Source organism: Hyperolius riggenbachi, chromosome 10 (genome assembly GCF_040937935.1).
Source record: "Hyperolius riggenbachi isolate aHypRig1 chromosome 10, aHypRig1.pri, whole genome shotgun sequence".
Taxonomy (NCBI): domain Eukaryota; kingdom Metazoa; phylum Chordata; class Amphibia; order Anura; family Hyperoliidae; genus Hyperolius; species Hyperolius riggenbachi.
In genome coordinates, this window is record NC_090655.1 from 11,767,425 (window position 1) to 11,780,981 (window position 13,557).

The 13,557-nt window shown below is 48.3% G+C and overlaps 1 protein-coding gene across 2 annotated transcripts in view; it reads right to left on the reverse strand.

Annotated features, from left to right (window-relative positions):
• DNMBP (dynamin binding protein) overlaps window positions 1–13,557 on the reverse strand; it is a 171,705-nt gene that overhangs the window by 106,456 nt on the left and 51,692 nt on the right. For both annotated transcript variants that reach the window (XM_068255538.1, XM_068255539.1), the window contains exons 2-3: window positions 4,740–4,886; window positions 3,558–3,680 (exon numbers count right to left, since the gene is read on the reverse strand). In XM_068255538.1, the coding sequence (XP_068111639.1) occupies window positions 3,558–3,680; window positions 4,740–4,884 (268 nt within the window). In that variant the 5' untranslated portion in view covers window positions 4,885–4,886. The remainder of the gene's footprint in view (window positions 1–3,557; window positions 3,681–4,739; window positions 4,887–13,557) is intronic.

The window sequence follows — 13,557 nt, forward strand, 5'->3', positions numbered from 1 at the left end:
AGTATCCTATATGTTATTTCAGGTAATGTACTATGTGTGGCCAAATTTCATTCCAAGCCGTTCAGCCATTGTTGTGTGATCGAGTAACAAACATCCAAACTTTCCCATTTATAATATTAGTGAGATTTTCATCAACTGTAATGAAGAAATGTTTTTCTGTAAAAGTTATTATGCTGTTGCTTATCTTTTAGAGCATACAGGAAGTTCTGAGTTCAGGTCCGCTTAACAGATTTCTCTAGGCTAGTTGGAATAATAAAATAAGACCTTCACATTTTCACATTAATTTTATAGAATCTGCAGATTCATAAACAGAACATTTTTACTTCCTGCTCAGGAGAGTGTTTTATAAAGCAGATGAAGCGCAATCTTACAGTAATGGGCAGGCAACAGCAGCAAACGTTTAATAATTAAAATAATGGTAGATAAATTACCCAACAGCACCCTCTGCTGGCTGCATCAGGGAACCGCAACCTTAGTAGTTTTCAATTTTTATAGTTGAGTCATTTGCATTTTCCTAGTTTCTCAGGTAAAATTAAAAGTATTCTTAGCTTATTAAAAAAAAAAAAAAATTTTACTGACCTGGGGCTTCTACCAGCCCCCTGCAGCCATCCCGAGCCCTCGCAGTTACTCTCGGATCCTCCTGTCCCCCGCCGCCAGCTAGTTTCGATTTCAGCCAACAGGTTTAATGAGCCTGCACAGGCCTGACAACGCGTCTTCTTCAGGTTCCCGTCTGCAATAGCGCTATTGTGGACGGGAATGCAAAGAAGGCTACGCGTGGCCAGGCCTGTCAGCAAATTGAAACTAGCTTGTGGTTGGGGACGGGAGGATCCAAGAGTGACTGTGAGGGTACGGGACGGCTGTAGGGGGCTGGTAGATGTGCCAGGTGAGTAAAAATGATTTTTTTTTTGTTGATAGGCTTAAAGGGGCACACTGGCGAAAAATTGTAACATTTAAAGGGAACCTGAAGTGAGGAAAATTATTTAAAATAAACACATGACGTAGCTGCAAATGAATATTACATACTAAACTCGCAGTCAGTTCCTCTCAGAAGCTCACCATTTTCTTCTTACAGTAATCCCTTCCAGTTCTGACAATATTTTGTCAGAACTGAAATATACCAGTTGCTGTCAGTTATATATCAGCAGCTGTCAGTTATAACTGAATGTGCAAAGTAATGTCCATGTTTACCTATGGCTCAAGTGGGTGATATTACAGTTTAACAGTGTGCTGACCAGGAAGCTGTTAGGGGGTAATGGCCATTTTTAAATTGGAGGACATAGAATTCCACTGATCACAGTGGACAAATGGGACGCAGGACAGGAGAAGGAGATTGAGGAGTAGACTACACAGGAGGCAAGTATGACCTGTGTATGATTAGTTTGACTTTTTATTTTCAGTTCAGGTTCTCTTTAAAATATGTGCTAGAATTATGTATTTTCCAGAGTAAAATGAGCCTTAAATTAACTTTTCTCCTATGTTGCTGTCACAGTAGGTAGTAGAAATCTGACAGAAGCGACAGGTTTTGGACTAGTCCATCTCTTCCTGGGGGGTTCTCAGGGATTTATTTATTTTCAAAAGTACTTAGTGAATGGCAGCTGCTCCGTCCAACTGCCAAAAAACTGTAGCGAGCAGCGAAGCTGGTCAGCATCATTGTTTAAAGGGATACTGTAGGGGGGTCGGGGGAAAATGAGCTGAACTTACCCGGGGCTTCTAATGGTCCCCCGCAGACATCCTGTGCCCGCGCAGCTGCTCACCGATGCTCCGGCCCCGCCTCCAGTTCACTTCTGGAATTTCTGACTTTAAAGTCAGAAAACCACTGCGCCTGCGTTGCCGTGTCCTAGATCCCGCTGATGTCATCAAAAGCGCACAGCGCAGGCCCAGTATGGTCTGGGTCTGCGCTGTGCGCTCTTGATGACATCAGCGGGAGCGAGGACACGGGCGTGCAGGCGCAGTGGTTTTCTGACTTTAAAGTCAGAAATTCCAGAAGTGAACCGGAGGCGGGGCCGGAGCATTGGGGAGTGGCTGCGCCAACACAGGATGTCTGCGGGGGACCATTAGAAGCCCTGGGTAAGTTCAGCTCATTTTCCCCCGACCCCCCTACAGTATCCCTTTAAATCCCTTTTAGGGAATATCTTTATAAAGAATAAAAGCCTTGCTGAGAATCCCCTATGAAGAGATGGACTAGTCCAAAACCTGTCACTTCTGTCAGATTTCTACTACCTACTGTAAGTGACAGCAACATAGGAGAAAAGCGCCGTATATACTCTCATATAAGGCGACCCATGTATAAGCCGAGGTACCCAATTTTCTCTCAGAATCCAGGAAAAAGTGATTGACTCGTGTATAAGCCCCCTCCACAACAGCCAGATGTTCCCCCAGTACAAGTCACCCTTCCTCCCCATAGCCAGATGTGCCCCAAGGATCATACAGCTGTGTCTCAAGACACCACTAGATGACATCATAGATATGAGACACAGCGATTGCCATAGGAAGAATCCCCAATCATTGTATCGCTGACATGTGGCTTGCGCACTCCAATCCACAAGCCAGAGGACACAGGTAGTACTGAGCAGTGCACTCTGCACACCCTGTTGCAGGGGATGGGGGCACAGGCACATCAGGGCACAAGCTGGTAATAGCAGGATCACTAGTGCACAATCCTTACACTCCTCTGCCAGTAACAAAACCTGCTCCACCATCCGTTCTGCTCCACTGACTGTCATATAAGCCGGGGGGCTTATATCAGCTTATTCGCGAGTATATACAGTCATTTAAGGCTCATTTTACTCTGGGAAGAAACATACTTCTTATTTGTCTATGTTTGCACATATTTTAAATTTTACAATTTTTGGCCATAGCGCCCCTTTAACCTCCCTGGCGGTAAGCCCGCGCTGAGCACGGGCTATGCCACCGGAAGGCACCGCTCAGGCCCCGCTGGGCCGATTTGCATAATTTTTTTTTTGCTACACGCAGCTAGCACTTTGCTAGCTGCGTGTGCATGATGATCGCTGCCGCTACCCGCCAATCCGCCGCTATCCGTCGCGCTACAGCCGCTACATGAAAAAAAAAAAAAAAAACGCCAGGAGTGTTAAGTGTCCCTTTAAGTCCGGAATCACATGTAGTGTGCAGGAGGTCTATAGTGTGAAATGATTACAATTGCTTAGATTTCACAGTATTCATTTATAAATTGTTTAGTCAGTGTTTGTCCATTGAAAAGACTTTCCTCATCCATATTTACATTCTGACATTTATAACTGGAGGTGACATCTTTACTGCTGGCAGGTGCATCACTGCAGAATGTTTGTTGTGTGTTCTGAAGTGAAAAAGAAACACGTAGTCTCCCAGAATGCTCTGGACCAGAAGGCGACATTACTAAATAGTCTAGGCTAAACATTACTAGGAAGGCGGGCCTACATACCAATATACAGCAATATATACATATAGGAAGTGATTCCCTGATGCTGAAACCAGGGTCCAGAGACTGCTGATATTGAAGTGGTTAAACCTCAGAACTGGGGGGGGGGGAGCTTTGGCAGGCCCTGGAGGGCCACACTTACCTCTCTGCAGAGACAGCGCCCCCGGCTCGTGGGAGGAGAAGTCGCTGATGCAGACGTATAACCTCTCGCCATGCTTCACAGTTGGGATGGTCAGAGCTTCCACAAAACTGGCAGGAAACTGTCCTATAATCAGAGAGAAGACCTGCATTATACGCAGCATAACTACAATATTTTTTAAATAAAAGCGCGGGAAAAGAAAGCCACGCGAGCCAAGCGCAATGTAAACAAGGCCAAAAGAGAAGATTAAGCCTGAAAGACAAAAAATAAATAAATAAATAAATTAGTTTTAGTCACCTGCTGCTTCTACCAGCCCCCCTGCAGCCGGCGTACATTTGAAATCGGCGCCAGGAGACTTGGGTGCAGGATAGAGCCGGTACATGGCTGATCCTGCTGCTGCACAAGTCCCGGCCGTGTTAATTACTATTCCCCCTCCAGGCCGCCATGGATAGTGGGGGAATGAAATAATTCTGCTTCCAGCTATTGCTGGAGGCCGAATTATTGTGTTTTTTAAGCAACTTCGGCTCCGTCTTCTGACAGAGACGACGTTACTTGCTGAGAGCTGCTATAGACTGATTCCCATTACAGTCTATGGTGGCACTGGCTGCGCCCAAATCTAGCAGCGCTGAAAAGCACTGCTCCGCTGCAGCCGTCCTGTGCCCTGCAGCCGTCCTGTGCCCTCGCAGTCACTCTCGGATGCTCCTGTCCCCCGCCGACAGCTGGTTTCATTTTGGGCTGACATGCTTACTGCGCATGCCTGGCCATGCATCCTCTTTTTACGCGTTCCCGTCAGCAATAGCGACTTGCACAGGACACTGCTGCAAACTGGAACGCAAAGAAGCAAACGCATGGACAGACCTGGTGGGCCTGTCACCAAAAACAAAACTAGCTGGCGGCGGGGGACAGGACAATCCGTGAGTGACTGCGAGGGTACGGGGTGGCTGCAGGGGGCTGGTAGAAGCCCCAGATGAGTAAAACTGTTTTTTTTCTTTCAGGCTTGAGTGTCACTTTAAACATGCCACTAGTGATACAATCTTGATTGCACAATCTAACCACTTTTATGTAAATATGAGGCATTCAGTCTTGTCAGAACAGAAGACACTTCATAGAGTCGGCACAGGGAAATCTTCTCAGGAAAGAGGCAAGAATATATTGTGCAATATTATCCATAAAGTGACCACTCACCTGTTATCCCATCTTTATTCCCCACCAACCAAAACTCATCGATGACACTCAGGATCTCAACAACGTCCCCGGCAAAAAGCGTCAGCTCCTCGGACACACTGGGGCAAAAGTCAAAGATCGCACGGACCACCGAGCCCGCCTCCATCCCTGCAGAGAGGAAAAACATACACAGCACTGAGTACAGCGAGAACACGCATCACACATACATGACAAGTCACCGCTGGGAGTAATGGGAACACGGATCACACATACATGACGAGTCACCGCTGGGAGTAACAGGAACACGGATCACACATACATGACGAGTCACCGCTGGGAGTAACGGGAACACGGATCACACATACATGACGAGTCACCGCTGGGAGTAACGGGAACACGGATCACACATACATGACCAGTCACCGCTGGGAGTAACGGAAACACGGATCACACATACATGACGAGTCACCGCTGGGAGTAACGGAAACACGGATCACACATACATGACAAGTCACCGCTGGGAGTAACGGGAACACTGATCACACATACATGACGAGTCACCGCTGGGAGTAACGGGAACACGGATCACACATACATGACAAGTCACCGCTGGGAGTAACGGGAACACGGATCACACATACATGACGAGACACCGCTAGGAGTAACGGGAACACGGATCACACATACATGACCAGTCACCGCTGGGAGTAACGGGAACACGGATCACACATACATGACCAGTCACCGCTGGGAGTAACGGAAACACGGATCACACATACATGACGAGTCACCGCTGGGAGTAACGGGAACACGGATCACACATACATGACCAGTCACCGCTGGGAGTAACGGAAACACGGATCACACATACATGACGAGTCACCGCTGGGAGTAACGGAAACACGGATCACACATACATGACAAGTCACCGCTGGGAGTAACGGGAACACGGATCACACATACATGACGAGTCACCGCTGGGAGTAACGGGAACACGGATCACACATACATGACCAGTCACCGCTGGGAGTAACGGAAACACGGATCACCCATACATGACGAGACACCGCTAGGAGTAACGGGAACACGGATCACACATACATGACGAGTCACCCCACCCGCCATCGGACTCCCCCACCTTCAACCTATTCAAGCAGGCCTTAAAAATACATTTTTTCACTATTGCTTCCCTTTCAACTTCATAACCCACCGTCCATACTACATACACCTTATCCCTATGTGTCCCCGCCCCCGCCCCACAGACAGAGCTTATTTAGCCGGGCAGGGCCTCCTCTGCTCCCCACCCCCCTCCCCAATGTGTGCTCTTCTCCACCACCATATGGACTCATCTGCTGTACTAATTACTACATTGCTGCATCACTATTATGTGTACCATTGTTCAAACAACAACTTAAAATGCACACAACTCAACACACACCCCTAACACAACACACTTAATATACCAACACACACACTGCACCACACTGCACACCTATCACAACACATCTAGTACAACACACACCTAACACAAGACATAACACAACACATGGCACACTTGTCCGTACAGCGCAGGGTGCTCAGCAGTCAGTCAGGAAGGGATCTCAGCTACAACACGCCGGGGGGGGGGGTCAGCACGCTGGAGCAGTGTGAGGAAGGAAATGGGAGGGGGTCTCTCAGCAGGCTTTTTCCTGCCTGTTATCAGCCACAGTATAGACACAGGGAAGGGTTAAAGAGTACCTGTAACTGCAGTACAAAATCTACACTTTGTCACTGGAGAGGCCATATTGTTACTCAATGCCTCGATACATTACCTTTCAACTTCACTCTTCAGCTGCCTATAGCCTTTGCTGGAAACCATGGCAACAGTACCCAGCTTGGTATAAAAAAGGCACAGAACTCTCATGTCCATTTGTAACATTGAACCGTAATGTAAAGTACACACGAGGCAATTTTATACGGTACCTAATCTGTACACGTGATCTGATCAAACTCATCGGGAATGAATTCTCCCACTGACCAATCAGGAAAAAACACAAACCTATTTTTACATATGAACACGCACATTTAAAAATTCCAGTGTGAAAATATTCATGCAGTTTCCACGTATGCAACTGCGAACATTGCGTAACCGTGGCTTGTTAACGCATAGCGATACTGCCGTCGCAAGACTTCCAAAACTACCTGCGGCAGAGGAGAGATTCATGCCAGCTCCACTCAGAACAGCCAGCTTGCATGCTATGGAAATACTAATCAGAGCCAGGACCAGGTCCTCCAGCACCCGAGGCTAAGACACCAAAGTGCGCCCCTCCATCCCTCCCACCCCAGCCGTCACACACTGATTGTTATTACACTAAGAGGCCCCTCCTCCATCCCTCCCAGCCATCACACACTGATCGCTAGTACACTAAGGCCACATACACACATCAGACCATAGTCTTTGGAAAATGAAAGATCACAGACCAATCTTACCACCCTTCATGTAGTATAAGAGCCATACTCTACACAGTCTATTCTATGGAGCTGAACTCCCCATCAGACAGAAATCTTACCCCCTTCCATGTAGTATGAGAGCCATACTCTACACAGTCTTTTCTATGGAGCTGAACTCCACATCAGAAAAAAATCTTGGCAAGATGCTGCACACACAGATGCTGTACAGACACAAAAGATCAGTATCTGCAAAAGATCTGTTCCTGCCAAAAATCCATTCCTGCAAATTGCAATGATAGTCTATGAGATCTGCAGATCATCATACACACATGATTTAACTGACATTCATCTGCAGATCAGATCCACCAGGATGGATTTTCAGATCTGCGGATGATTGCTTGATCTGCAGATGAATGTCAGTTAAATCATGTGTGTATGATGATCTGCAGATCTCATAGACTATCATTGCAATTTGCAGGAATGGATTTTTGGCAGGAACAGATCTTTTGCAGATACTGATCTTTTGTGTCTGTACAGCATCTCTGTGTGCAGCATCTTGCAAACATTTTTTTCTGATGTGGAGTTCAGCTCCATAGAAAAGACTGTGTAGAGTATGGCTCTTATACTATATGAAGGGTGGTAAGATTGGTCTGTGATCTTTCATTTTCCAAAGACTATAGTCTGATGTGTGTATGAGCCTTAAGAGGCCCCTCCCCATCCCTCCCACCCCAGCCGTCACACCGTAATCTCTAGTTATCTGGCTTGCAGTCACTGCCATGTATCCCCTTTTCTTATTTCTCTCTGCTTCAAACACAATAGGGGAATGATAGCTGAGTGAGTTGTGCACCCCCTCCTACACTGCGCCCTGAGGCTGGAGCCTCTCTCGCCTCTGCCTTGTGTGTACCCCTCCTACACTGCACCCTGAGGCTGGAGCCTCTCTCGCCTCTGCCTTGGCCCTGTGCCCCCTCCCACACTGCGCCCTGAGGCTGGAGCCTCTCTTTCCTCTGCCTAGCCCTTCACCCCCTCCTACACTGCGCCCTGAGGCAGGAGCCTCTCTTGCCTCTGCCCTGCCCCCCCTCCTACACTGCGCTCTGAGGCTGGAGCCCCTCTCCCCACTGCCTCAGCCCAGCCCTGCACCCCCTCCTACACTGCGCCCTGAGGCTGGAGCCTCTCTTGCCTCTGCCCTGCACCCCCTCCTACACTGCGCCCTGAGGCTGGAGCCTCTCTTGCCTCTGCCTTGGCCCCCACCTACACTGCGCCCTGAGGCTGGAGCCTCTCTTGCCTCTGCCCTGCACCCCCTCCTACACTGCGCCCTGAGGCTGGAGCCTCTCTTGCCTCTGCCCTGCCCCCCCTCCTACACTGCGCCCTGAGGCTGGAGCCTCTCTTGCCTCTGCCCTGCCCCCCCTCCTACACTGCGCCCTGAGGCTGGAGCCTCTCTTGCCTCTGCCCTGCCCCCCCTCCTACACTGCGCCCTGAGGCTGGAGCCTCTCTCGCCTCTGCCCTGCACCCCCTCCTACACTGCGCCCTGAGGCTGGAGCCTCTCTCGCCTCTGCCCTGCCCCCCCTCCTACACTGCGCCCTGAGGTTGGAGCCTCTCTCGCCTCTGTCCTGCACCCCTCCCCCCTACACTGCGCCCTGAGGTTGGAGCCTCTCTCGCCTCTGCATCGGCCTGGCCCTGCATAGCATACACTTCAGGTAAGGCCTTTCACTGCAACCAGCACACAACTAGTGCAGCGTACAGGGCAAGAGACATTCCTCCTCCTCTCCTACCATTATCTCTGATTATAGTCATTCCATCACCCTGCCATTGTTCCTGGGAGATGCTGGGGGAGTAGAAGGTGAAGGAAAAACACACTATAACTACTCAAAATAACATACAAGTCTGTGGACAGTATGGCAGCTAAGTGGGTAAAACTGACCTGAACTCAGAGTTTCCTCTCTAAAGGATAAGCAACAGCATAATAACCTTTAAAGAAAAAGATTGTTACAGCCGATACAAACTCTGCAATAAAGTCTGCAGTGCGTCTACTTCCTGCTTTCATGGAAGCAGACATACAGACATAGGGTTAACTTCTTGTGTTTACAAATGACCTGTTCTGCAACGGCAGAGGAGATTCCTGAGCTGACAGCTGCGAGATCAAATTACACTGGTGATTAGTCACAGATGAGGGGGAATTAGGCTAAACTCTCTAAATACATACAGGGTGCATTTCTCTAGGTTTTCCTTCTGTCCTGTGCAAGAGTTCAGGTCCACTTTAAACAATACTAGTTACCTGGCAATCCCGCTGATCTCTTTGGCTGCAGTAATGTCTGAATCACACACCTGGAACAAGCATGCAGCTAATCCAGTCACACTTCAGTCAGAGCACCTGATCTGCTGCATGCTTGTTTAGGGGCTGTGGCTAAAGGGATTAGGGGGGGGGGGGAATCAACAAGAAAGCCAGGCAATCAGTATTGTTTAGAAGGAAATAAAATATGGCAGCCTCCATATCACTCTTACTTCAGGTGTGCTTTATTACGCCTTTAGCAGCTTTTTTATATTATTTATTTTTAGAGGTTTGCAAGCGCTCTAGGCCCTTTTATTTTAGCATCTTTATTTCTTATGTGTTACGTTTGCTTGCCAGTACTGCTGTTATGTGTAATTATGGCCACTTGTCACTAGGGGGAAGTGTCAGACAGTAATGGAGGACTTCTGCTTTCAGTTTTTATATTTTCTGCTAGCAGAGAGATCAAAGCATTCCAAGAATTTACAGCACAAGGAGTTCTGCCGACTGAGGTCAAAAGCAGAGCACTTATCGCAAACGAGATTACTCTACTGAAGCTTGTAAGGAGTTAAAGGAGAACTGTAGTGAGAGGGATATGGAGGCTGCCATATTTATTTCCTTTTAAGCAATACCAGTTGCCTGGCAGCCCTGCTGAGCTGTTTGCCTGCAGTAGCGTGAATCGCACCAGAAAAAAGCATGCAGCTAGTCTTGTCAGATCTGACAAAAATGTCAGAAACACCTGATCTGCTGAATGCTTGTTCGGGGTCTATAGCTAAAAGTATTAGAGGCAGAGGATCTGCAGGATAGCCAGGTAACTGGTATTGCTTAAAAGGAAATAAATATGGCAGCCTCCATATACCTCTCACTACAGTTCTCCTTTAAATAACACATGCCGAGCTCTTACAGGCTAGACCAGAAACTGGGTACTGTGCCAGATACAAACCAGTAACCTGAAATGATATCCAACGGTCTCACTGTACTTTTTAAAGGAATACTGTAGGGGGTCGGGGGAAAATGAGTTGAACTTACCCGGGGCTTCTAATGCCCCCCCGCAGACATCCTGTGCCCACGCAGCCACTCACCGATGCTCCGGCCCCGCCTCCAGTTCACTTCTGGAATTTCAGACTTTAAAGTCTGGAAACCACTGCACCTGCGTTGCCGTGTCCTGGCTTCCCCTGATGTCACCAGGAGTGTATAGCAGAAGCCCAGTATGGTCTGTGTCTGCGCAGTACACTCCTGGTGACATCAGCAGGAGCGAGGACACGGGCGTGCAGGCGCAGTGGTTTTCTGACTTTAAAGTCTGAAATTCCAGAAGTGACCCAGAGGCGGGGCCGGAGCATCGGTGAGTGGCTGCGTGGGCACAGGATGTCTGCGGGGGACCATTAGAATCCCCGGGTAAGTTCAACTCATTTTCCCCCGACCCCCTTACAGTATCCCTTTAAAGTTTTATGAAGATTAAAATACCTTTTACCGCAATGGATGTTGTGCTTCACTGATGACCTGAGTGAGACACAGATTGTGAATTTGAGATCCACCTGAAAACCGAGGTGGCTAATATCTGGTGAGCCCCTTTGATGTTGGTGGTGGGCACATGAGTACAGTCATGCTTTACACTAACACGGGTGTGATAAAGCTATACAGTCCAGACAGGATCACGCGATGTGCAGTGTGTCTTTTTTGTCTTTTAGAGTGTAACCTGTATGAGAGCGCAGTGGAACATTTACTCATCATGTTAAAATGTATAGCGGCAGCGAGCGGGGAGCTTACCTTCTCTCTGCTTCCTGCGCTTGCCGCGGCACTGCCTGCAATGCCGCCCTCCATAGTATAGACGCAGCGAGCGGAGAGAAGGTAAGCTCCCCGCTCGCTGCCGCTATATATTTTAACAGGTTTTGCGGAAACTAGCTCGAGGGGTAGCGGGGACAGGGGGATCCAGGTGAGGGGGCGGCGTCCCCCTCCCCGCTGACTGCTGCCACACAGCTGGGCATGCGTTACCACAAACTGGAAACGTATGCTGCAAAAAAGATTTTTTAGGAAAAACAGAGTGGGGGGGGGGGGATAAAAAGTTTAGAAAAACTGATCTGTTTAAAATGACTCTGATCTGCAACGGACCAGGTGGACCTAGCCTTAGTGCGTAGATATATTTATGTGCTTTAAAATCACCATCTCCCATCTCACTACAAATAATTTGTTGAACTAGTTTCCGAAGTTTTGTGAATAAGCGAGAGAAATGCAATGAAGATTGTACGATAGCTGTGTGTGTTGGGTAAACAGCTGCGCTATTAGCGGCCACAAGAATGCAGAACGCAAGTCAGTGACTGCTCCTCTATCTTGTGAGACAATCTTGAATCTTAAGTCAGTAATATCTGTATAAACAAACATTAAACAAGTGTGCTCAAAGATAACATGAAATCCTTTTTATGACTGTGCAATCAGCAGCTTCACTATACTAACGGTCACTTCTTAAAGGGGACCTGAACTCTTGCACGGAACAGAAGGAAAAACACAGCGAAATGCACCCTGTATGTATTTAGAGAGTTTAGCCTGTCTAATTCCCCAGCAACTGTGACTAATTACAAGTTGTAATTTGCACCCTCAGCGGTGTCAGCTGGCTGCCTCAGCAAAGCAGCTAATTTGTAAGCACGGGATGTTAACAATGTGTCTACTTCCATGAAAGCAGGAAGTAGACACACTGCAGATGTATTGCAGGATTTGTATCAGCTGCATCAAAGAAAGGTTTTTCTTTAAATTATTATGCTGTTTCTTATCTTTTACAGCAGAGAGGAAGTTCTGAGTTCAGGTCCGCTTTAAAATGATATATCGGATAGTCGCACTGACATTACAGTCCGGATGAAGTCAGTGAGCCGCATGCTGAAGCGCAGGAGGAGCCGACCTGGCGCGGTTGGTATCTGCACCGGAGGGGACCGCGAGCAACCAGAGTTGCGGTGAGGACACAGGACGGCAGCCAGGGGCTGGAGGAGGCCCCAGGTAAGTGGATTTTTTATTTTTATACTCCTTTAAGACTAACAATTTCTAGGAATCATGCCTGACCTTACACAAGGGGTAACAGGAAAGGGTTAGTGCTTTTAGGGCCCATTCACATTTTTAAATGGAAATTACGGTCATGAAATAAAAAAATCTGGATTTTTCATTACTTTTTCTGGTGATTTAGTTCTGGGATTCTTATTCTAGTGAATGAGAATTGCGATGTAATTGCGGGGAAAATGCTGCAAGCAGCGCGTTTGATCGGTGATAACTGCAAACATGCCGCAATCGCTGAAATGAGAGTAATCCCATAGGATTACTTGTGCAGCAGCTCTTTCCTGATTGCCGGCGCGGGCAGCTGGCGAGGGGTAGGGAGGGTCGTGGGGTGCATGAAGTGGCGAAAAATGGGCGTGGCCATGATGACTTGTCCCTCCACATAGTTCTACGGCCAGGATGTCTGGCGGCTAACCTGAAACGTTTCTCAGGACAAATTGCAGCCTGGGACAGGGGACCTCAAATTCCAGACGTGTCCTGGGTAAAGTGGGACGTCCGGTCACCGTAGCTTTAACTGCTTCCACACAGTGGTGATTGAAATCTACACCCTGTCTTGATGCGGTTATACCTGCCAGGGCGTAGATGTCACATCACCGCCGGGCGTTCTTGCCACTTCTGCAGATCTCATCACTGTCTTCCCATCGCATCTCACTCACTCTGCCATCTCTATGACGGCAGAGTTCTGTGAACCGGTCAGAAGTCAATTCCATTGGCTCCTCCCCCCGTGATCAATGTAAACAACTCCCATTGGCTTACAATGATCACATGGTCAGGAGCCAATGCAAGCGGCTCCTGACCAGCGCACAGAACTCTGCATCATTGAGACAGCAGAGTAGGTGGCCCGAGGCAATGGGTGTTTGGTTGGACGGCGGGTATATGCGTGATTTGTTGGTATTCGGCGGTTTCTGGTACCAGCGGTCACTGGTCCTTAAAGGAAACCTAAACCGAAAAAAAAAAAAAATAGTTTTACTTACCTGGGGCTTCTACCAGCCCCCTGCAGCCATCCTGTGCCCTTGCAGTCACTCATGGCTCCTCTGGTTCCCCGCTGCCAGCTAGTTTCGTTTTTGCTGACTGGGAGTCGGCTTTTTACGCATTCCCGCTGGTGCAGGA